This window comes from Vidua macroura, chromosome 5 (genome assembly GCF_024509145.1).
Source record: "Vidua macroura isolate BioBank_ID:100142 chromosome 5, ASM2450914v1, whole genome shotgun sequence".
NCBI lineage: Eukaryota > Metazoa > Chordata > Aves > Passeriformes > Viduidae > Vidua > Vidua macroura.
The window spans coordinates 17,523,793-17,545,429 of record NC_071575.1 but is presented as its reverse complement, the minus strand read 5'-3'; the positions used below and the strand labels follow the sequence as shown (position 1 = coordinate 17,545,429).

The 21,637-nt window shown below is 43.2% G+C and overlaps 1 protein-coding gene across 1 annotated transcript in view; it reads left to right on the top strand.

Moving 5' to 3' along the window:
* GRIN2B (glutamate ionotropic receptor NMDA type subunit 2B) overlaps nucleotides 1–21,039 on the top strand; it is a 170,596-nt gene extending 149,557 nt beyond the window's left edge. The window contains exons 9-12 of the mRNA XM_053977411.1: nucleotides 12,028–12,188; nucleotides 15,105–15,292; nucleotides 17,085–17,323; nucleotides 19,132–21,039. Coding sequence (XP_053833386.1) covers nucleotides 12,028–12,188; nucleotides 15,105–15,292; nucleotides 17,085–17,323; nucleotides 19,132–21,039 — 2,496 coding nt within the window. The remainder of the gene's footprint in view (nucleotides 1–12,027; nucleotides 12,189–15,104; nucleotides 15,293–17,084; nucleotides 17,324–19,131) is intronic.
* The last annotated feature ends 598 nt before the right edge of the window (nucleotides 21,040–21,637 follow it).

The window sequence follows — 21,637 nt, the reverse complement described above, 5'->3', positions numbered from 1 at the left end:
GAGACAAATGCAGCATGGGTCAGTTATTTTTTCAATAGATATGAGTTTATTTCTTTTTTTGAAAGGTAGGTTTTGAAATTAAAAATGTCCAGTAATTCTATGAAAAAAAACCTGAGGAGAGTATTAGAAGGCAGAAGGAATTTCTGATATTTTCCAAAATAGCTCATTTTAGTGTACTTTATACAAAATACTTTGATATTTCTGACATGTGTTTTGACATGTCATTTACTAAAGGCACTACACATAAAACTGACCTACATTTAAGGGGGAAAAAGTGGAGAAAAGATTTTTTTTTTCTGTAACAAAGGAAGGGGACAGACAGAGATAATTGGAAGACAAAACAACATAGGTAGATCTGAAGTGGATGGAACATTTCAGGTTGATACAAAACAAAAGCCTCACTGAAAAACCTAGAGAAAGAAAAAGATCTGCTCTTTTCTGGCAGTAATAGATGCTTGACTGTGAAACTGAAAAATGAATTATTTCCCACATTGTACTTTGCGGCACATTAAATCAAAATTATTCAAGGATCCCAGATATGCAAAAGACGTAAGCATGTGCTTAACTTTGTGCTCATGAGTGGTGACATTAAAGTCAATGGGCTATTTTTCACATGATTGAAGTTAAATGCTTCCCTGAGCTTGCAGCTTTTGTACAACAAATACCTGTTCTGGAGAAAATGCAGAGCAGATACCTCCAGCTAGACTTTTTCAAGAGGACTAAAAATGAGGGTCAGTCTTGTGCCTTGTGAGCTCTACAAAGGGAAGATTGTCTAACTGGATGGCTTGGAGGCAGTACAAATCTTCCATGGGATTAAATAGTGTTAACTGACATTTGTGATACTTCCATACATTTCAGCAGGATACAAAGGAAGTTTTATGTGGCAGTGTCCAAAGGCAGAAAGTACACCATCTTTCAACAGCAGTATGATTTTTATTGTTGGGACACCTTTGTGGAGATATGAATTAGGCAGACAGAAGAAGGACCATGCCACTTCCAATCCTGTCCTCTTGTGATAAATCATAACCTCTTCCACCTTACTTGACACTAAAAACCTGCCCAAAATAAAGAGGTTCTTGAATCTCCAAACCTTATGTCATGGGGAAGAGTTGAATTTCATTCCACGGTGCTTTCCTAGAGGTACATCTCCTTGTAAATGAGTTGAACTCTGCCTTTTGCTTAAATATGACCTTTATCAATAACAGTGGTATCAACTAGTGCTTAATAAAAGAAACACTGCTTCATAGTGAAGTGTAAAAAACTCAGAGCTCTGATAGTCTGAAATATTATGGCTTAAAATCTGATTATTTCTCTGTATGTCTTTGTAAATCATCAGGTGCTATAGTACGAAGTATTTTAAAATATTACATAGTGTAGCTATATATAATGTGTAAACACACATAATGCATGTGTACTATGTGTAATTACATATTATGATAAAATTTTCTTATTAATAAATAGCTATTAAATAGCTACAGCACATGATATGTTAGTAACAGATTTTTCTGATTTGTGTCTTACATTTACTGTATACATACATATAATCTTAGACAAATTTTTGCAGTTGCAGATGGGTGTGTTTATCATAGATTTAGACATTCTGCAGACTTTGTATTGGGATAATTTTTATGCTTTCTGAGACCTTTGGAGTAAACCTCTGTGCATGTGTGCTAAATGTGATTCAGTAGTTTTTAAGACTATAAATGTTTAAAGTCAGTGGGTCTTCAAACATGTTTTGTTTTCCCCCTGCTTCAGTACTAGTTTTTTTTGTCATTCTCCCTCTTTTTCTTCAGCTCAGCACTGTACAGTGCGGAGCAGCAAGGAGGCTGCAGTGTGCTTTAGACTTCACTTGGTTTCTCAGGATTCTCTCTTTTTCTGTTCATCTGTAGGGACTTCTCTGGTATCAAAAAAGACTGGGGGTTGAAGGGATCAAGGTCAGCCCTGCCAAGAAGGACTTGGGAGTGCAGGTGGACAAGAGGCTGGACATGACCCAGCAATGGCACTCACAGCACAGAAAGCCAATTGTATCCTGGGCTGCATCCAAAGGAGCATGGGCAGCAGGATGAAGGAGGGGATTCTGCCCCTTTGCTCTGCTCTGGTGAGACCCCACTTGCAGTGCTGCATCCAGCTCTGGGGTCCTCTGCACAAAAAAAGGACAGACCTTGTTACAGCAAGTCCAGAGGAAGCCACCAAAATGATTAAAGGGACAGAGCATCTCTCCTTACAAGGAAAGGCTGAGAGAATTGGGATTGTCCAGCCTGGAAAAAGGGAAGGCTTTAGGGTGACCTAATTGTGGCCTTCCAGTACCTGAAGGGAAACCTACAAGAAAGATGGAGAGAGACTTTTTAACAAGAGCATGTAATGACAGGACAAGGGGTAAGGGCTTCAGACTGAAATAGAATAGGTTTAAATTAAGTATTAGGAAAAAAATCTTTGCTGTGATGGTGGTGATGCACTGGAAGCGGTGCCCAGAGAAGTCGTGGATGCCTCATCCCTGGAACTGTTCAAGCCAGGTTGGATGGGGCTCTGAGCAACTGGTATCATGAAAGGTGTCCCTGCCCATGGCATGAGGATTGGGGTTAGATGATTTTTATAGTCCCTTCCACCCCATTCTATTATTTAATGACAGTAAAAACCTGTAATGGGACTATTCAGGATTTTTGACTCAGAGTCAGACTGTAGGTTTAATTCATCCTTGCTGGAAAGGAAGAAATGCAAACCCCTGAGCTTTGTTGGAGGTACAGATGAGAGTTGCTAGATGAGGGACTTTAGGGATGGTGCCGCGGCATAGTCCTTAGCTTGCAGCTTCTGCATTCCTCCTCCACAGCACCCTGACCTTTTCCAGGCCTTGGCCATCACTGACCCTTTCTTTTCATCTTCCTTTTCATCAGCTCTTCGAGCTATCCCCCTTTGGAGGTAGTGGTTAAAATTGATTGCTTCTGGGCTAATTGCTTGGCAGTCTGGAAAAAGCTGTCTTTGGAGGGTTACGTAAGGGGGAGAGGGAGAGAGGGAAGCAAAAGATTGTCCTGCTTCTCACATCAGTATAAGCCAGGGGAGAGGAAAACAATGAATATTTTTATTTATTATTTATATGGTGCCATAAATGTACTTGGCACTTTGCAGTCAAATAAAAGACAATGGCCCTGCCACCAAAATTTGGCAGCCTGAGAGATGAGAGCTGGCCTCCTTCAGCTGAATGATCAGGGTTGAATTACTGGTGTGGAAGGGATGCAAGTATAAGATCAACATGATTAAAAAAAAAAAAAAAGTATACAACAGCTGTACCCCCACACTTTCATTCCTGATACCCAGTGACTGTGGTATTTATAGTTATGTGCACATACATATACTTGATATATATTTGGCAGGTTTTACCTTTCCAGGCATTTTTACTTCACCGCATGGAAAGAAGCCCTGCTTCTCCCAGGCCTTTGTCTACTCAAGGTGAAACTAACCCTAAATCTCAGTGGCCCAGTAGACTTGTTTACTTCAGGTGTAGCTCAGTGGCCCAGGACTCACATGGGAGTGGTATGGCTTTCATTTCTCTGTCTTTCACTTGCAGGTAGGAGGCAGCTTTCATCAGAAGGTTAAAGGAAGGTGTTATCTCCCAGCTCTGGGAAGGTGTTGCCCTGTCTGAAGTGCCCTGCTTTTTTTGCTTTGCCTCTCTGCCCTACAGATGTGCTTAAGAAATTGCACTAATGTGATTACTAAGTTTTTAAAATTGCATGGATGAAAATTATGGGCCCTGTGAAGTCTTTTAGAGGTTTGCCAGGCTTGTGCAGGGTTTCACCCTGCTGCCCAGTGGATAGTACCCGCATAACAGTAGGCTGGCTACTGTTAGTACGCAGAAGACAGGAGGATCTGACCTTCCTTTGTTAGTGAAAATGTTGGTGAAAAATGGAATTGCTTCCCCACCAAACTACATCCTCTGAATTTCTCAGAGTGTTTCATAATTTGTTAACCAGCTGTCTCATGTGCAAACAAAGCAGATTTCAAATTCCTCTGTACTTAGCTGTCACCTCTCCTCTCAAGGTCTTTTTAATCAGTTAATTTTCTCCCTCTGAATGAACATCTACACTCCTAATGATATTAACATGAGTGTAGTAAATGGCATCTTTCTGCCTCATGAATTTCTCTTTTGTGTTTGCCTGGGATTATTCAGGAGATACCCTTTGACCCACTGTGTTTAGCTTCCAAGGAAGCTGACTTTCAAGAATTAAATACATGGCATGATTTGATGCTGGATAAACAGAAGATCTCCATCCTCTACATGCACGCAACCAAAAGTTAAGTGTACCGTAGCTATGATTTCATAGCACCCTTCATTGCAACAGATACGACTGTGGTGTTCTGATATCATACATTCTAACACTTGAGCTGTGCAAGCAGCTTTTGGTGCTGACTGGTGAAGCTCAGTGATTCCACTACAGATTTCTGGTCAAGCTTGAGGGACACCTAACAGTGACTTGAAGCCTATATACTGCCAAATGTGTCCTGAGGAATATTTAAGGCTTTAATATTACTTGTCGGGTGGAGAAACTGTGTAGAGCCTATGTAATGTTCATGCACTTGCCCCACCCAGAAGACTCCTGGTGTGCTGGTGTGGGTGGGCTCTGTCTGTACGTGATGCTGGGATCCTGCAGAGGCCCCTCAGACCTGGTGTATCTGTAGTGCTTGGGTCAGCATAAAGGCAGTGTGGTGGCAGCAGGCACAAGTAGGTGTGTTCATGGAGGACGTGGGATCCCCGACATACCATCTGTTTGGGGTGACGCTGCACTACCCAAGGTGCAGAAGTGGCACAGAGCAGGTCTGTACATAGCAATCCAGCTTGCAAAGAGGCTGCACAATCCTACTGTGTGCACTGCTCTGGCAATAACCGCATGTGATGGAGGCTTCTTCCACCAATTGGATCTCTGCTTTCATCTCAGTTATTTTGCAAGGACAACTATTTTTAAAGTTGCTATATTTGAACTCTTTTCTTTTGCTTTCACCTGTCCCCCCTCACCTCTGCATTGTCACCACGTTGCTCTGTTCCCTTTCCTGAACCGCAAGTGTCCATATTTCACCAACAAATATTCACAGATATTTTTCTTTTTTGTTTGCATGTCTGACCCATACTACATCTTCCTTTAAAAGGGACTTTAATAGAATTCTTTGCCAACTTCACTGCAGTCAGCTGCACTAACTGATAACTCCTTTCTTGGACTTATCTAGAGCAATTCATGGGTGAAAGTGCTATGCAAAGCAAGACAGAGAATTTGAAACATCACTGGGTACTGAATAATAAGATAAACCACAAAGTCAAAGTCTGAGGGAGGACAGGGTAATTTTATGCCCTCCCAAAATCGACATATTTGATTTGGTGCTATTTGGTCCCCTTATTTTTAGCTTCCTTTTTTTGTTTATAAATCAAGACGTGTTGTTTGACTAGTGAAGACAAGAAACTGGGGTTTCAGGAAGAGTTGATGTGGCAACTGGATTCAGAGCTGTGAGGAGTCCCAGCCACTGCTGAGGAGGCAGAGAATGTTATTGTGACAGAATGCAGGAGGGAAATAAAAAGAGCTAGGGTAAAAGGATGATCTGAAAGCTCATAGTCACTTAGAAATGGCTGAGAGTTCCACCTTGGAAATAAAAAAATATCTGTAATGTCAAAACTACATGACTGTACAGAGGGGAGAGGAATGCTGTAGGAATGAATCTTAAGAAGTATCTGTACAAGAGAGTCATTAATAATAGAGAATGAGCAGCACAGTCACTTTAGTCTGCTCTCCTCACAGACTTGTACCACTGCTAAGATTTAGGTTTGCAGTATGATTTTCTGCCTATACTGTTGGGCTGGCATAGCTGGCACACTCCTAGCTGGGATGCAATTTTGTCAATTTTAAAGTGCCTACAACACCAAGACACCAACAGTTGCAAGTTCCGTACTTGAAATCTGTAGAGCACCTCCCCTACCAGGACAGGTGACAGGGGCACGGGTTTGTGGATGTGCCTATGTGCACAATCCAAGCTGCAGAAAGAAAAGAATACAGAAAAAGCCCTGAAGATGGTGCTGGCAGTGTTGATTGACATTCCAGAAACAAACTGATCACTACCTGAATGCAGATCAGGACAGAGTTGCAGCTTTGAAGAACTTGCAAGCTGAAAATGAAGGATAGGCAAAACATGATATAATGCAGAGAGGCCCTGAGAAGAGTAATAATGAGCATGAACACTGAGTAGCATTGTTTGTGTTGCCTTACTGCAAACTTTTTTACTGTAACATTCTCTCAGTGTCTTTGGGTCTTGATCAGATTGTTCTTGATATGATGAAGAGCATGTTCACCAACCAAAGGTAAGTCAAGGAAAGACCTACAGGATATAGCCAAAGGACAACAGCAAGAATGGTTGCAGGTCCATATAATACAGCTTGCAAAGAAAGACGAAAGAAACTGGGCTTCTTTAGCTGCAGTCAAAGAAAATGGTGAAGCAGCAGCACAATAGTCTTCAAAAATATAAAATGCACCTTCAGAGGAGAAGAAACTATTTGGATTTCCCTGCCCATGGATAATATAACATAAGATAACAGAAAATATTGCAGTTGTATTTGCAGCTGCACGGCTTTAGTTCAGATACTTGGAAGAACTTTCCAGTAGTAAAGCTCTGGTGGGCATTGTCCAGGGAATGGAGGAGTCTCCAGCACCAGCCATCTTCCACAGTGGGCTGGATTAAGAGCTGTCAGGAATGGTGATGTCCAGGAGAGACTCACCAGAGAGATAGAGGTGGAAGAGACATCTCCCAGGGTCAAATCCAGGTTTGTGATTCTGTGGCATTGTTTGTGATGCAGCTTCGGGACAAAAATGATATATTTTGGGGATAAGGAAAAAAAAAAAAAGCTTTTTCTCTTTGAGAGTTGTCCATTAGATGTGAAGGAATTAATTTCCTAGCTGAAACAGAGGACATGGAAGCAGCTATGGCAAGACATGCTGCTTGGACATGTGTACCCTATCAGGACTTAAGTACAGGCATAGAGCTACCTGAAAACCATTGACCCACTCTTCAATTTTTAAGGTTCTGAAGGAAGCTCTTGTGCAAACAGCCTGGTTGGATTTTCAGGCAGTGAAGAAAGGGGCAAGCTGACTGCAGTGACATACAGCTGAACCAGAACAAGAGGAGACAATTGAGGATGTTTGGGCAGTGCAAAGAGATTATACATTAGGAAGGTGGTGGACATTTCAGGCTTGTTGCTACCCATAGTGGTTGGCTCCCTGTACTTTTGGTGGGAGATGTCCTGAGAACTGAATGGCCCAGTGGCTAGATTCATTTGGGCCGATGTGGATGTCTAGAGCTATTTTAGGTATCCAAACTAGCCTCAGGTGGTGGGCAGATTTGACACAGGGACTATGAGAGACCTGCTCCCAGGGTGAAATTCCCTAGGCATCTCAGCTTGGCACTTATGTTTGGGTAAATGAAGTGAACTCAAAGTATCTAACATGGGCTTAAGCTCTTTTGGACTTGAAGCTAGCAGAGGAGCTGAATTTGTGACTCTCAGTTTGACGGGTCAGAGCTGTGGGTCTTCCTGTGGTAGAGAACTTTAACTGGTCATCTGGGCCTTACAAAGTGTAAGGAGCCCTCCCAGAGAAGCTGTATAAGGGTAAAGCACTACACCCACGCACCCACCCTTGCGCCAAGTTCTGCCAGCTCATTATGTTATTCAGCAGTGGATTGATTTGGAGTTTTTTTCAGCAGTGTAAAAGTAGATCGGCTGTTAAAAAAGAGATTTTTGTTGCAAGAGCTTGCTGAGTTTGGGAAACTGCTTTCAATGCTATTGGCAAACACTTTACAGTGTAAACAGGGCCTACATGAGGCAGATAAATAAGTGCAGATGTGCTTTTCTGTAGGATCCATTCGGTGATAGACAATATATTGAAAAAAAAAATCTCATCAAATTAATTGTGGCCAATTAGACATAACCCCTTCCCCTCATCTCTAAATCCCCTCCAATTGCTGCTGCATGAATGGGAAGAGCTCCTATCACCTGTTTCATTATGCAGATTGATATCCGAACATCTGAGAACAATGCTGCTTTCTGCACGGCATGGCTCCAAATTGCTAATGAAACAGCTCTGCCAGCCGAGTCACTTAAACCCGCTTTCACTGCCGCTGTCGACAGCTCTCATGGAGAGATGTGGAGGGGAGTGGCAAAGGAGCTCTCCCCCCTGAATGTGCTAACAGCTTCCAGCGTGTGTTTATTGCTCTCCAGAGGAAGATTTCTGCTCTCTGACTCGGAGAGGTTACTTTTGCAAAGCCGAGGTCTGCTTTGCACTTAATGCACCTTGATTTCAGTTTGTGGAGAAAGGGCTTGAAAAGGCAGGCAGCCATTGGGCTCTGAACATGGATATCTCATGTCCTAGAGCTACCGCAGCCCTTCAGGCATCCTCGGTGCCTGCGTTCCACCCCCATCTCTAGCATCCGCTTTCACAATTGATGTGAAGCAAGCGGGACTTCTTTCATGGGTGACACGATGTGCACATCACCTTGGGTACATAATAGGGGAACATCTCACAACGGAGGTTCCACGGTGAATGAGTGGGAGGATGTAAGTGGGATACATCTCTGTCTGGGGCTCTTAGGGTACAGGACTGCAGCTGAGCTCTGCTGGTTCCCTCACAGGCAGTCACCCTTTGAGGTAGGTAGAGCTGGGCAGCAGGACAGGTCTCCTGCTACAGGCAAGTAAAACATGGGACTCCTACAAGTGTGGGCCCTGTACAGCTGGGTTTTCTCAGCAACTGATGTAGTTGTTTATCTTCCCTTCCCCTATTACCACCACATTTTTTTTGCCAAAACCTCACAGGACTCCTCTTCACAGATGCCTGGAGCGGAGTTGTTGTGACTTAAAGCTGTGACTTAAAGTTGTGACAGGAGAAATTTTTGCATGACATAATGGGACAGTTCTCTAATTAATCTACATTCTGACCCTTTCTGTCCATATCTGTGGTTAATTCTTTCGTCTGTGTTCACTGCAGCATTGAGATTACCTCTGCACAGGCTTCCTCCATGTAATGGCCCCTGCACTGTGCATCAGCTCCTCCCTCATGTCTCAGACTCCCTATAGACCCATCTGCCAAAGAGCCCTGCTTCCCTGGGGATGATGCTCATGATCCAGGCTCATGGTCCCAGCCCCTGGGAGAAATCAAACAAGTGGCTTTCCTTACTGAACTCTTTGACAATCTGTCAATTAACTTTCTTCACAGATCATCTCCAGCTCTTCCACACGTTCCTCTACCGTGTCGGCAGAAGAGGACACAATCCTTCCCCATCTGTCCCATGAACTTTCTGGGAAGGCTCACTTGTCTTCTTGTTCCCTCAGGATGAGCTGTGTGGGACAGAAATTAGTTTAGAATTATGCAATATTTTTTTACTCTGAAGAGCTCATTGGAGATCCCTTCATCCCCGGACTGGGCTGTGCCCACTTACTGCCAAGAAACACACATGGGGATTTTTGAACTTCTATCTCTTATCAGAAAGCTGCATGCATGTACTACTAGTACGTCTGAAATATGGAGAAGTAGCTGCTTATCTCTGGCTACATCGACTGTGGAGTCAGCTGGACATTGGTTACTTTCAGCTTTATAAATATTAAGCTAGGTTAGCTGGGAATCTCTGTTCCTCTTGGGCACTCAGGCTAAAATTCTCTGGTGTGGGCCACATATGGATCCTTTCATATCATTTCCTGTCTTGCTGTTCACCAAGCTATTGCTGAAGTGTGTGTGCGTGTTGGTGTATGGAGAGTAATTTGCATTTGAAGATCTGTTCTGACTAAGGAATCAGCAGGAGGTAAGGATTGGTGAGTGAATGAGTAGTATGTGAATTTGTAGAAGTCATCAACCTGACTTCTTTCTCTAGAAACGTGCTTTTCCTGTTGCCAGAAACAGTAATTTCTTACCAGATAAATGTTTTCATTCATTTATTGACTGCCCAGGAGATTAAAAATTAAATCTGGAGCCTTTCACCTGTGGCTGCTATTATGGGCTCTGGAAGAGCGTGGGGACAAAAAATAGTTCAGAATTGGGATTATTTCCTTTATCACAGGGAAATGCCTGACTTTGTAATCCTTCTTACTCCAGTTTGTAGGCACCATGATGGAAGCAGACAAAAGTAGAGATTGTGTCACTGGGAATATAGGGTGGAAGTATAAAATGGACATGCCAAAACTCTGTCACACAAATGTTGGTCAGGCCTGCCTGATGCTTCTCCTGTTGACTGTACTCTGTTGGAGGGCTCTGTGGGAATGGGAATGTCCTGTATGCCTTTAAGGTGGAGTTCTGCAGCCTCTGGGAAAGCAAGTTGCCCACACTGCAATCTCCTGGTTTAGCATGTCAGGGGAGAGACTGTGTTTCTTTGTGTCTGGCATGGGAGTGCCCTCCTTGTGATGGGTCCCCTAGGCTGCTGCTTTAATCAACTTAGTAAAAAAGAATAATTTTAGCATGCTGCGGTGATTTTTCTCCCATCAAAGTTTGCTTTCAATACAGTCTTTGATAGCTGTGAGTTTGTCTTCCTCTCTAGAGGGTGTGACAAACTTCTAAGAGACACCTTAGTCTGTTTTATGCTATGTGAAACTTCTGTTTTGTTGGTGATGCACTAAGCTGAGTTCAGAAAAACAGCCCCGATGTTTTTTATTGGTTTAAAGCAGTAGGATATGTGTTCTCTCTCACACACTCATATGCACATACAACCTAGCCCATCTTGCCATCCAAACTGGAGAGATGAGTTGGCTGGTACACAGAAACAGGTGAACAGTGTGTTAACCTATCCACAGACCCAGCTTCTAGCTGTCCTCATGGCTGAGATGTGAGTGAGATACACTGCTTTAGGGGCTCTGGCCTCCTCAGTTGAGCTGACCAAGTTCCAAAATGGCTTTAAGTAGAGCTCAAGAACAAGGCTCATCTGCATGTGTTTTAAGCTAGAACTATCTGTAGATTGCAGCCCTGTAGAAGGTGGCAGTGTATGACTGCAGGTATTCATGTACCAGGTGCACTCCTGCTGTTAAATGGTTTTGGTCTGACCATTAGCCCGTTGTCAGTGTGCTTCTCAGGATCATAGAAATACACAGTCACAGCTGGGAGTCAAGAAACAACACCAGGCAAGCTACTGCTTGATGTATCCAGAGAGGAGGAGATTTTCTTCCATTTAACCTACCTTTGCATCTTTTTCTTTACTGCTTATTCAGTTCCTGGTTTATAGTTCTGGCTCCTTCTCATCTGCTGGTTCTAGGGGTTTTAAGCAGTCTTGATAATTGACAGTCTAAATTTTACTCCTCATAAAGTCCCAGAGAGCATTGATTATGACTTGAGTTAAGCAAGCAGCATATAAAATCTCACAGGCTTGCAGCCGTGGGGGAATGATATGATGAATGTATTTCTTGTAAGCAGCAAAAGCTTTGGAGTGTTCTGCCAGCTCTGTTCTGGGTATCAAATATAACTAGTAACTTGCAGCCACTAACAGCATTTTATTTGGGACATTTGCCCAAAACTTTGAATGCTACTAATTTGGTGAAGTGGGTGTGAGGTGTGCTGAGAGGCATCTTTCCTCATTAATTACTTTTCTACCTCTGTTAGGAGCAGGAAGTGTAAAGGCATCCACAGAGCTGAAAAAGATACTTCTTAGGAACTAAATGACAGTTTGTGGGTAAAAAGCACATCACATAGACTGTACTGGAAACCATTTCTTGACTGTGTTCCAGCACCACTGTTTCATTTTCCCTTTCCTTTTTCCTTTTATCTAACCTCCTATTTAATCTCTGATCACTGACTATTTCATGCACTTAATCCAGAGTAGAGAAAAAGAACAGCTTGCTCAGATTTACTTCTTGTTTCTTAGGCATTAATAGGAGATATTAATGTTTGAAAACAATAAAATATATCTTCTCAATTATGTTTTCTACATGATAGTAAAATAAAATCAGATCAACCTTCCGATGCTCTCCCAACCAGATGACTGCTTCAGTCTGAAAGACTGTGAGAAATATTCCTTTTTCTGTCTCTTCAGTTTCAGAAACCAAATGACTTCTCACCCCCTTTCCGCTTCGGGACAGTTCCCAACGGCAGCACGGAAAGGAACATCCGCAACAACTACCCTGAAATGCACAGCTACATGGTGAAGTTCAATCAGAGGGGGGTGGACGATGCACTGTTCTCGCTGAAGACTGGGTGAGGCTTTCTTACATGCTTACTCACCACAGAAACCTGACCATTTGCATGCTTCTCTGGAAAATTTACTTTTTAGGGTTTGAAAAATGAGTCTCTATTATCATTCCATGGTTAAAATATAGCCAGACCACACATAGCACAGTAGCACAGGACTCTGTGGTTCTTTTTGCCAGGTTTTTCTATTGACATCTGTATAAAAGTTTCTGGTTTTGCTGTGTTTATAAGAATTTAAAAACGAAAAGAGGATCTACTGTGTCCCTGTGTACATAATCCACGTGTGTATTGGTCCCGAAAACCTTGCTTCATCAAGATGTTTCATGCTGATGTGTTTTTATGCATACAGAGGAAAAGCTCACAGGTCTCTGTGGACAAAGTTTTTTTCAGAGCATTTATATTGTCATCTGGAAATTCCTTTGTTTTCCCTCCTTCTGTGTATAAAAGATTATGTTAATCAGGAAGCTGTCAGACTAATCCCACCCCAGTGTATCACCAGCTAATACAATATAATGGAAGGTAGGTTTGAAGCAAATAGTTTGGAAGTAGCCTACTCTCTGGCATATTTTAGTATCAAGGGCTAAACAAAACATTACTTGAATAATATGGATGTATTAAAAAAATGTGTTTCCTTGGGTAATTTTGGAGACATGGGAAAAATCGTTAGCAAAAAGCATGCTTGAATAGCTCATCCTATTTTAATAACAGTGAATCTGCAAAGGACCTAACTCAAAATGACATTTTGCAAGCCTTTGTCCTTTGTAATTAAAGACTTGCTCTCAGAACTGACCATTTTGGTTGTCAGAGCCCAGCCACAGTGAACAAAAAATATTTTTGCTTACACTCATGTTGCACTCTTATGAGAAAGTTCATTTCAAAGCACAAATTAAGATGTTTAGCCAATTTAATTACTAGATTGACTGAATATTCCTAAACCTGTTTGCCAGGTTCAGAGGCCTGCAGCCCATTAAAAATGGCTGCACCATAGTTGGATATTATCCTGAGAAGGTAGATTTGCCAGGATAGTCATCATTCAGGAAATAAATATGCACTGTCCTGGAAATATATGGATGAAATAGAGATCATCACTTGTGATAGATGTCATCCTGGCTTCATATTCACCCTTAGACAGACTTCCTCACAGATAAGGACTTGAACTGAGATAATCACCATACTGTAAATATATGTGCAGGAGGGGTATTGTAAACATAGTATGTGAGAGAGAATGTGCAACCGGAAGATCTTAGGTCATTTATCAGAAAATGTTTTATTTCAGATCTAGTGGGAGGATTTACTCATCAGCTGTCCTTGGGTTTGTGGAAGATGCAGCCTCCTAATACTGCCCCCCACATCCAAATCAATTTGTTGCAGTATGAAAAGGCTCTCATCAGGCCGTTGTGCTCTCTACACAGTCCATAATGGGGATTTCTATGTGTTGAAACAGAATTTTTGTTGTGATTTTCAGCTGAAAATTCTTTAACAAAGACCAATTCAGCAGGGTAAACCATAAAGCTGCCCTTATGGCCAAGTTGACATTGATAAAGATCTGCTAGTACTTTTCACAGTAACTGAGGGGTTAAACATAACATCCTGACTGTATTTGATTTGGAAAAAAAAAGAATTTTTCTCAGCTAAGTCATGCCAGCATTTGAATTGAAGAAAATATCTTACTTCAATCCCTACCTTGCTATCTAATATTGATATATTTTATAAGACATTTTAGATTCTTTCAAGATGAAAGGCAGTACAGAAATACAAGCTATTCTTAAGGATATAGATCCCCTTGACTTCCTCTTCATCCATCTTTATCTAGCAGTATGTGTGTATTCCAAATTTCCTTTAAGATCAGAAATGACGATTAGCAGATAGTCAGAAAGAAATAAACGATCCTCATTTATAACTCAGATTCACCTGTAAGACGGCTTTAGGCTTAGATTTTATTTAACTATGGTGAAGGTGAAGATGATGCCTAAAGGATGGGATACCATCCAGAGGGACCTAGACAGGCTCAAGAAGTGGGCACATGGGGATTTAATAAGATTTAGCAAGACCCAGTGCAAAGTGCTGCACCTGGGTTGGGGCAGCCTCCGGTATCAACACCAGCTGGGGGATGAAGGGATCAAGGTCAGCCCTGCCAAGAAGGACTTGAGAGTGCAGGTGGACAAGAAGATAGACACAACCCAGCAATGGCACTCACAGCACAGAAAGCCAATTGTATCCTGGGCTGCATCCAAAGGAGCGTGAGCAGCAGGATGAAGGAGGGGATTCTGCCCCTTTGCTCTGCTCTGGTGAGACCCCACTTGCAGTGCTGCATCCAGCTCTGGGGTCCCCAGCATAGGAAGGACATGAACCTGCTGGAGCAAGTCCAGAGGAAGCCACCAAGATGATTAAAAGGATAGAGCACCTCTCCTACAAGGAAAGGCTGAGAGAATTGTGATTGTTCAGAAGAGAAGGCTTTAGGGTGGCCTAATTGTGACTTTTCTGAAGGGAGCCTACAAGACGGCTGGAGAGAAACTTTTTGTTAATGCATGTACTGACAGGACATGGGGGAATGGTTTCAATCTGAAAGATTAGATAGATTAGGTATTAGGAAAAAAATCTTTCGCATGGTGGTGGTGAGACACTTTACTGTGAGGTGATGAAGTTGTGAATGCCCCATCCCTAGGAGTGTTTGAGGCCAGGCTGGATAGGGCTCTGAGCAACCTTGTCTAGTGGAAGGTGTTCCTGCCCATGTCATGGGGGTTGGTACTAGATTGTCTTTAAGATCCTTTCCAAGCCAAACTTTTCTATGATTCTACATAACATATTGCAGTACATCTTAAAGAGGTTAATTTCTTCCTTAGCTACCTAAAAACACCTTTTGATTTCATACAGATGTTATGTTTTCTGTACTATACCCTGTTGTTTCTTGCCTCTGTGCAGGAAGTTGGATGCTTTCATTTATGATGCAGCAGTGCTAAACTACATGGCTGGCAGAGATGAAGGCTGCAAGCTGGTGACGATTGGGAGTGGGAAAGTGTTTGCCTCCACTGGCTATGGCATTGCCATCCAAAAGGACTCAGGCTGGAAGCGCCAGGTTGATCTTGCGATTCTACAGCTTTTTGGAGATGGTAAGTGACAAGAAAAATAAGTACTGGAATGTTCCTAAGAAATACTGAGTTTTGCATGTAAGAAATGGAAGTTTCTAGCTCTGGTGCTTCAGATGTGAGTTGAGAACATGGAATTATTAATGGGGTTTTTTTAGAGGCAACACACCAAAAATGCGAGAATGTCACTTCTTTCATGTTATTGTTGCAGGGTAGCAGTATCATCAAAAGCAGTGCCAAAAGCATTAAAGTTTTCATAGAACAAGCTCAGATATGTGTTTGAAAAATATATTATGTTAAAAATATCTTGTAAAAACAAGATTTCTGGTGTGAATTTTTCACTAGCTTTGAGGTTTTGCCATGACCAAACCCACTAATTATACCAGACTGTCTGTGGTTATTCCATACTTTATAGCTCTAGATAGAATCAATCCATGCAGAGTTTACAGAATTAAAGGATAAATATTTCTGGATGAAAGAGCTAGATCAGATTTTCCAAAACCTAAAAAAAAAACCCCAAACCAAAACAAAACGAAAAAACAAGGAAGAACTTGAGACTCAGAAGCATATTTTGGAATGAGTTTGTAATAAGAACATTATAGTTACCTAGTTCACCTCTTAATTTACAGAGAAATTGCTAGTACTAACAAAAACTGTTCATGGGAAGAGAAATTCCTTCTTAGCAAGTATTTTCCCGTCTTTCCATTTCACATTACATTTTCCTGTGTCCTTTTTTATGAATAAATAAAATTCACAGGTTATTTTATTTATAAGTATTCTATTTCTCCCCTGAAATCTGAAAATAACATATGGTATTGTAAATATGGAAAGAACATAACTTGGACATACTTCAGAAGACTGGCCACCTGACAGATAGATTGTTCTGTTTCTTAAAAAGCCTACTATGTATTATTTCAGAGAAGGACATAAGTTCTCCACAAAGCTTCAAAGACTCTGTTATGGCACTACTTAAATATATGGATTTTTCCCCCTGCCACTGGACTGGAGATTGAAAATGTGAGAAACAGACTTTTCTAACAACATGAAACAATTTGTCATCCTGCAAAATTAGTTTGTTCTGAATGTCTCAATATGTGCGTGCGTGTGAGTGTTTACCTCTCTATCACCCCTCATGAGAGTACCATAATGGTAGTAAGTGGTGTATGAAATTAGAGTACAGAACATTTGCTCATAGCTGATACAAATTCGTAAAATTTTTGATTGGTCAAAGCCCTTGGAAGTGTTAAATTTGGACAAAATTGAAGGGAAGAAAAACAAGTAAAAATGCTCAAAATTTTTTGGAACATTGCACCTGATTTTAATGAGCTATGGATATGATAGAAACAAAAATTGATTGAAAACAATCAATATTTTGATTCTGAGTTGGAAACGTACAATGTTTTCATCTAGAAGTGATTAATTTTTGTCTATCACTATCAGTCACTAATTTTTCCCTTCATTGACTTAATGGAAGTGGAAGTTTGTGAGGCCAGGTCTTCAGTCATGTGGTGGACAACTGTTTCAGGATCTCAGTGTAGACATCCAGCAAGTGTCATAGCTGAGTCCTGTGGTGCAGCTTGTTATGGCTAATGTCAGGCTTTGGAAAAATCCCATTGACTTTCCTGTGACAAATGGACACTTGCCCCCATCAGAAGGTCAGTCAGAATATTTTATGGATTTTGTAGATGTGGAAAAAGAATGTGGAGACAGGAAATTACATTAGATTAGCTTCTTGATTTCAGACTGCTCCAGTTTGAGCTCTTCAGCCAGTGCAGGATTATCTAATCTGTTTCTTTCCTCCTGTCTGTCATTCTAGGGGAGATGGAGGAACTGGAAGCTCTCTGGCTCACTGGCATTTGTCACAATGAGAAGAATGAGGTTATGAGCAGCCAGCTGGATATAGATAACATGGCAGGTGTCTTCTACATGTTGGGAGCAGCCATGGCCCTCAGTCTCATCACCTTCATCTGTGAGCATCTCTTCTACTGGCAATTCCGCCACTGCTTCATGGGTGTCTGCTCTGGCAAGCCCGGTGTGGTCTTCTCCATCAGCAGGGTGAGTGCCATTAACTGTCAGGGATGAACAGAGGTTTTATTTAGACACTCCTAGGTACTGGAGATGGGAATATCCACCAAGACTGTCTAATACACAGGTGGCAGTCTGCACAGTGTCATCTTTGCACTGTTAATGTTGAAAAAACATGTTAGTTTTTTTTCTGTGACATCTCTGGTCTCTGCTGGATTATGGTAAAGGAAACAGAAATTTCACATGGAGATGAAAACACAGGAAAAGACAAGTTAACTGTTACTGTTTGCTCCCCCAAGTGAGTTGTGAGTTGTTATCAAGTAATGATGGATAGTATGATTAGAAATTCAGGAGTTTTACATTGCCCTCTAAATTACAGCTTTTCAGCTGACCTTTTGTTAACTAGAAGTGTGCCTTCATTGACAGTCAGAAGTCCTTAACCTAAAGCCATACCCTGAACTATGCAGAAATCATTCTACAGAGGATGACCACATAAACTTAGCAATTGCTTTATGCAAAACTGCCTTAGGGTACAACATTTACATTTAAAACAGACTCTAGCCATTTCTGAGTCATCTTCTACTATTAGTGTTGCTAGCAGTATCCCATTTGGAGCTTTATTTTCCTTCTTTCAAGCCACTCGTCCATTCTCCTGATCCATTCTGAAGTGAGGTCAAATCTTGGCATTTTTTAGCTCAGCTGATGTAGCAGAAGTTACTTGGATTGTACAAGGAGTATATAATTGCTGCATAACATATTGAAGAGAAATGACAAAGCCTTTTGAATGCAAGGGCGCAGTCTCTCTTCTATATTGTTAATTTCTAATGTGGTTTAGTCTGGAGATGAGATGGGGTGTTGTGTTTGGTGACCCTAAGCTAAGAATAGATTATTTCATTCTGTGGTTATCTGTTAGACCTGGGCCAGGTTGGTGAAAGGTCTGAAAAGTGTTAATTATCTGCTAGCTGCTGATAAACCATGATAACATGATGTGATGGTGTCCATTTCACAATTGACATTAATCATCAGGCACCATTTGGCAGGTCAGGGAATAAAGGAGCCCCTTTTGTTCTGTTCCTAGGGATAGCCCTTGCAAACAGTCATGGGTGAAATGAGCTTGTGGAGAATGTGGAGAAATTGGGCCTTTCTCTTATCTGATTTGAGGTTGATTAGAGGACTTCTGCTTTCAGGGGTGTCAATTTAGAGCCTGTTATCATTGTTAAATTTAACAGAATGCAATTAAGAATTCTATTATACCTTAGTAAACCACATGCAAAATACCTAAATATCTATTCAAGAGTTCTGCTCTTTCTCTGTTTCCTTTTCTAATCTGTCCTGGTGATAAAGGTAGCTAAGTTTATGACAAATGAAGCTGTTCCCTTTTAAGATAGCTCCTGTCTCATTGATTCACTGATGCCCAGACGATTTTCAGGGGCCAAAACAGACTTTCATCCTCTCATCCACACAGAATCATTTGTCTTGATTCTATAATTCCCAAGGATATTATTGTCCCCATTTGCAATTCTGTGTTATACCTGCTAGATTTGATTAACTCTTACAGATGCAAGCAGGCATTCCTGCATCCTGGAGACACAACTTGAAACAAAGCAGAGGAAGAGGAATGGAGGGAAAAGAAAAATGGTAGGGTCAAGAAAGAGGGTCAGAACAGCAAGGGTTGGTAGAGCAGATCTGATTTGATTTGATTGTGCTTCATTATGGAAGGCTGATAGGCCCTACTATCCTACAGGAACATGCTCTTGATGCACAGGATGCTTCCCAGTTCAGGTCCCCCTCTGTATTCTTTACAGGACCGCTCACCTCCTTGCTTTCTCTCATTTCAGGGTATCTACAGCTGCATCCATGGCGTGGCCATTGAAGAACGCCAGTCAGCAATGAACTCCCCCACAGCAACTATGAACAACACCCATTCCAACATCCTCCGCCTGCTTCGGACAGCCAAGAACATGGCCAACCTGTCAGGGGTCAATGGTTCACCACAGAGTGCCCTGGACTTTATCCGCCGCGAGTCATCCGTCTATGATATCTCTGAGCACCGCCGCAGCTTCACCCACTCAGACTGCAAATCCTACAACAACCCCCCCTGTGAGGAGAACCTCTTTAGTGACTATATTAGTGAGGTGGAAAGAACCTTTGGCAATCTCCAGCTGAAGGACAGCAATGTGTATCAGGACCACTACCACCACCACCACCGCCCCCATAGCATTGGCAGCACCAGCTCCATTGACGGGCTCTATGACTGTGACAACCCGCCCTTCAACGCCCAGTCCCGCTCCATCGGGAAGAAGCCCTTGGACCTGGGGTTACCCCCTGCCAAGCACAGCCAGCTGGGTGACCTCTATGGCAAGTTCTCCTTCAAGAGTGACCGTTACGGGGGCAGTGGGACCCACGACGACCTGATCCGCTCAGATGTCTCTGACATTTCCACTCACACGGTCACATATGGCAACATTGAGGGCAATGCAGCCAAGAGGCGGAAGCAGCAGTACAAGGACAGCCTGAAGAAGCGCCCAGCCTCCGCCAAGTCCCGGAGGGAATTTGATGAGATAGAGCTGGCCTACCGCCGGCGCCCGCCCCGCTCACCTGACCACAAGCGCTACTTCAGGGACAAGGAAGGGCTACGGGACTTCTACCTTGACCAGTTTCGGACCAAGGAGAACTCACCGCACTGGGAACACGTGGACCTGACGGATATCTACAAAGAACGGGGAGATGAGTTTAAGCGTGACACGGGAGGAGGAGGAGGTGGATCCTGCACTAACAGGGCCCATCACAAGCACGGCTCAGGCGAGTTTGGTGGAGGCAATGAGCACAAGCATAGCGTCGTGAGTGGGGTCCCAGCGCCGTGGGAGAAGAACCTGACCAATCTAGACTGGGAAGACCGGACCGGGGCTAATTTCTGCCGCAGTTGCCCTTCTAAGCTGCACAACTACACGCCATCAACGGTGGGGCAGAACTCCACCCGCCAGGCCTGCATCCGCTGTGAGGCTTGCAAGAAAGCGGGCAACCTGTATGACATTAGCGAGGACAACTCGCTCCAAGAGCTGGACCAGCCGCCTGCCCCTGTGCCCGTGGCCACCAGTGCCACCTCCTCCTCCAAATATCCTCAGAGCCCTTCCAATTCTGCCTCTAAAGTGCAGAAGAAGAACCGCAACAAACTCCGCCGGCAGCACTCCTATGACACCTTTGTGGACCTGCAGAAGGATGACTCAGCCCTGGCCCCCCGCAGCGTCAGCCTCAAGGACAAGGGCCGCTTTTTGGAGGGGAGCCCCTACGCCCACATGTTTGAGATGCCAGCCAGTGAGACCACCTTTGCCAACAACAAGTCCTCAGTGCCCGCCACCAGCTACCACCACCACAACAACCCCGGCAGCAGTGGGGGCTACATGCTCAGCAAGTCGCTCTACCCCGACCGGGTCACCCAAAACCCTTTCATCCCCACTTTTGGGGATGACCAATGCTTGCTCCACGGCAGCAAATCTTATTTCTTCAGGCAGCCTGTGGTGGCAGGAGGGCCCAAAGCTAGGCCAGACTTCCGAGCCATTGTCACCACCAACAAGCCGGTGGTCTCAGCCCTTCATGGGGCTGTGCCAGCCCGTTTCCAGAAGGACATCTGTATAGGGAACCAGTCCAACCCCTGTGTGCCTAACAACAAAAACCCCAGGGCTTTCAATGGCTCCAGCAACGGGCATGTTTATGAGAAACTCTCCAGTATTGAGTCTGATGTTTGAGTGAGAGGGGAAGAGCGCGGGGAGGGACTGGGGATGTATGTGGAGCATGGGAGGGTGGGGTGGGATCAATCCCATCAGCTGCTCTCCTGAGTCGTCCTTAGTTTGTGGGATACTGGAGTTGTGAGTAGTGCAGCACTGGTGACAAGTGCCACCTCTTTGGTTTCCCCTCTTCCTCCTCCTTTCCCAAGCCTCCCATTTTATCTCTTTTTCCATGTTCTCGCTCCTCCCATTCTCCTCCATTCCTGGCCATTGCACTTTACAGTGATGTCGGAGTTGGATATCCTTGCTCGTGGTTTCAGGAAGCCGAGAAAAAGGCAGGGAAGGGGTGGGCTGAGGAGGAGCAGCAGTGACTTTAGTGTTCACTTCTGCTGGCTCCCAGCAGGGAAAGGCATGTGCGCACACGTCTGTGTGTGTGTGTGACAGGTGGAGGCAGCAGCAGTAGTGTAATGGACATGCAAGAAAATATGCTTGCTCAGGCAACTGTTCCTAAAACTGCCTAGAAAAGAGTAGTGTTTGACATGGAGAAAGTGAAGGGAGAATAACAAGACTAATTTGATGATGCACTTACATGTTAGCTATATTGAGGTTCTTGTTACAT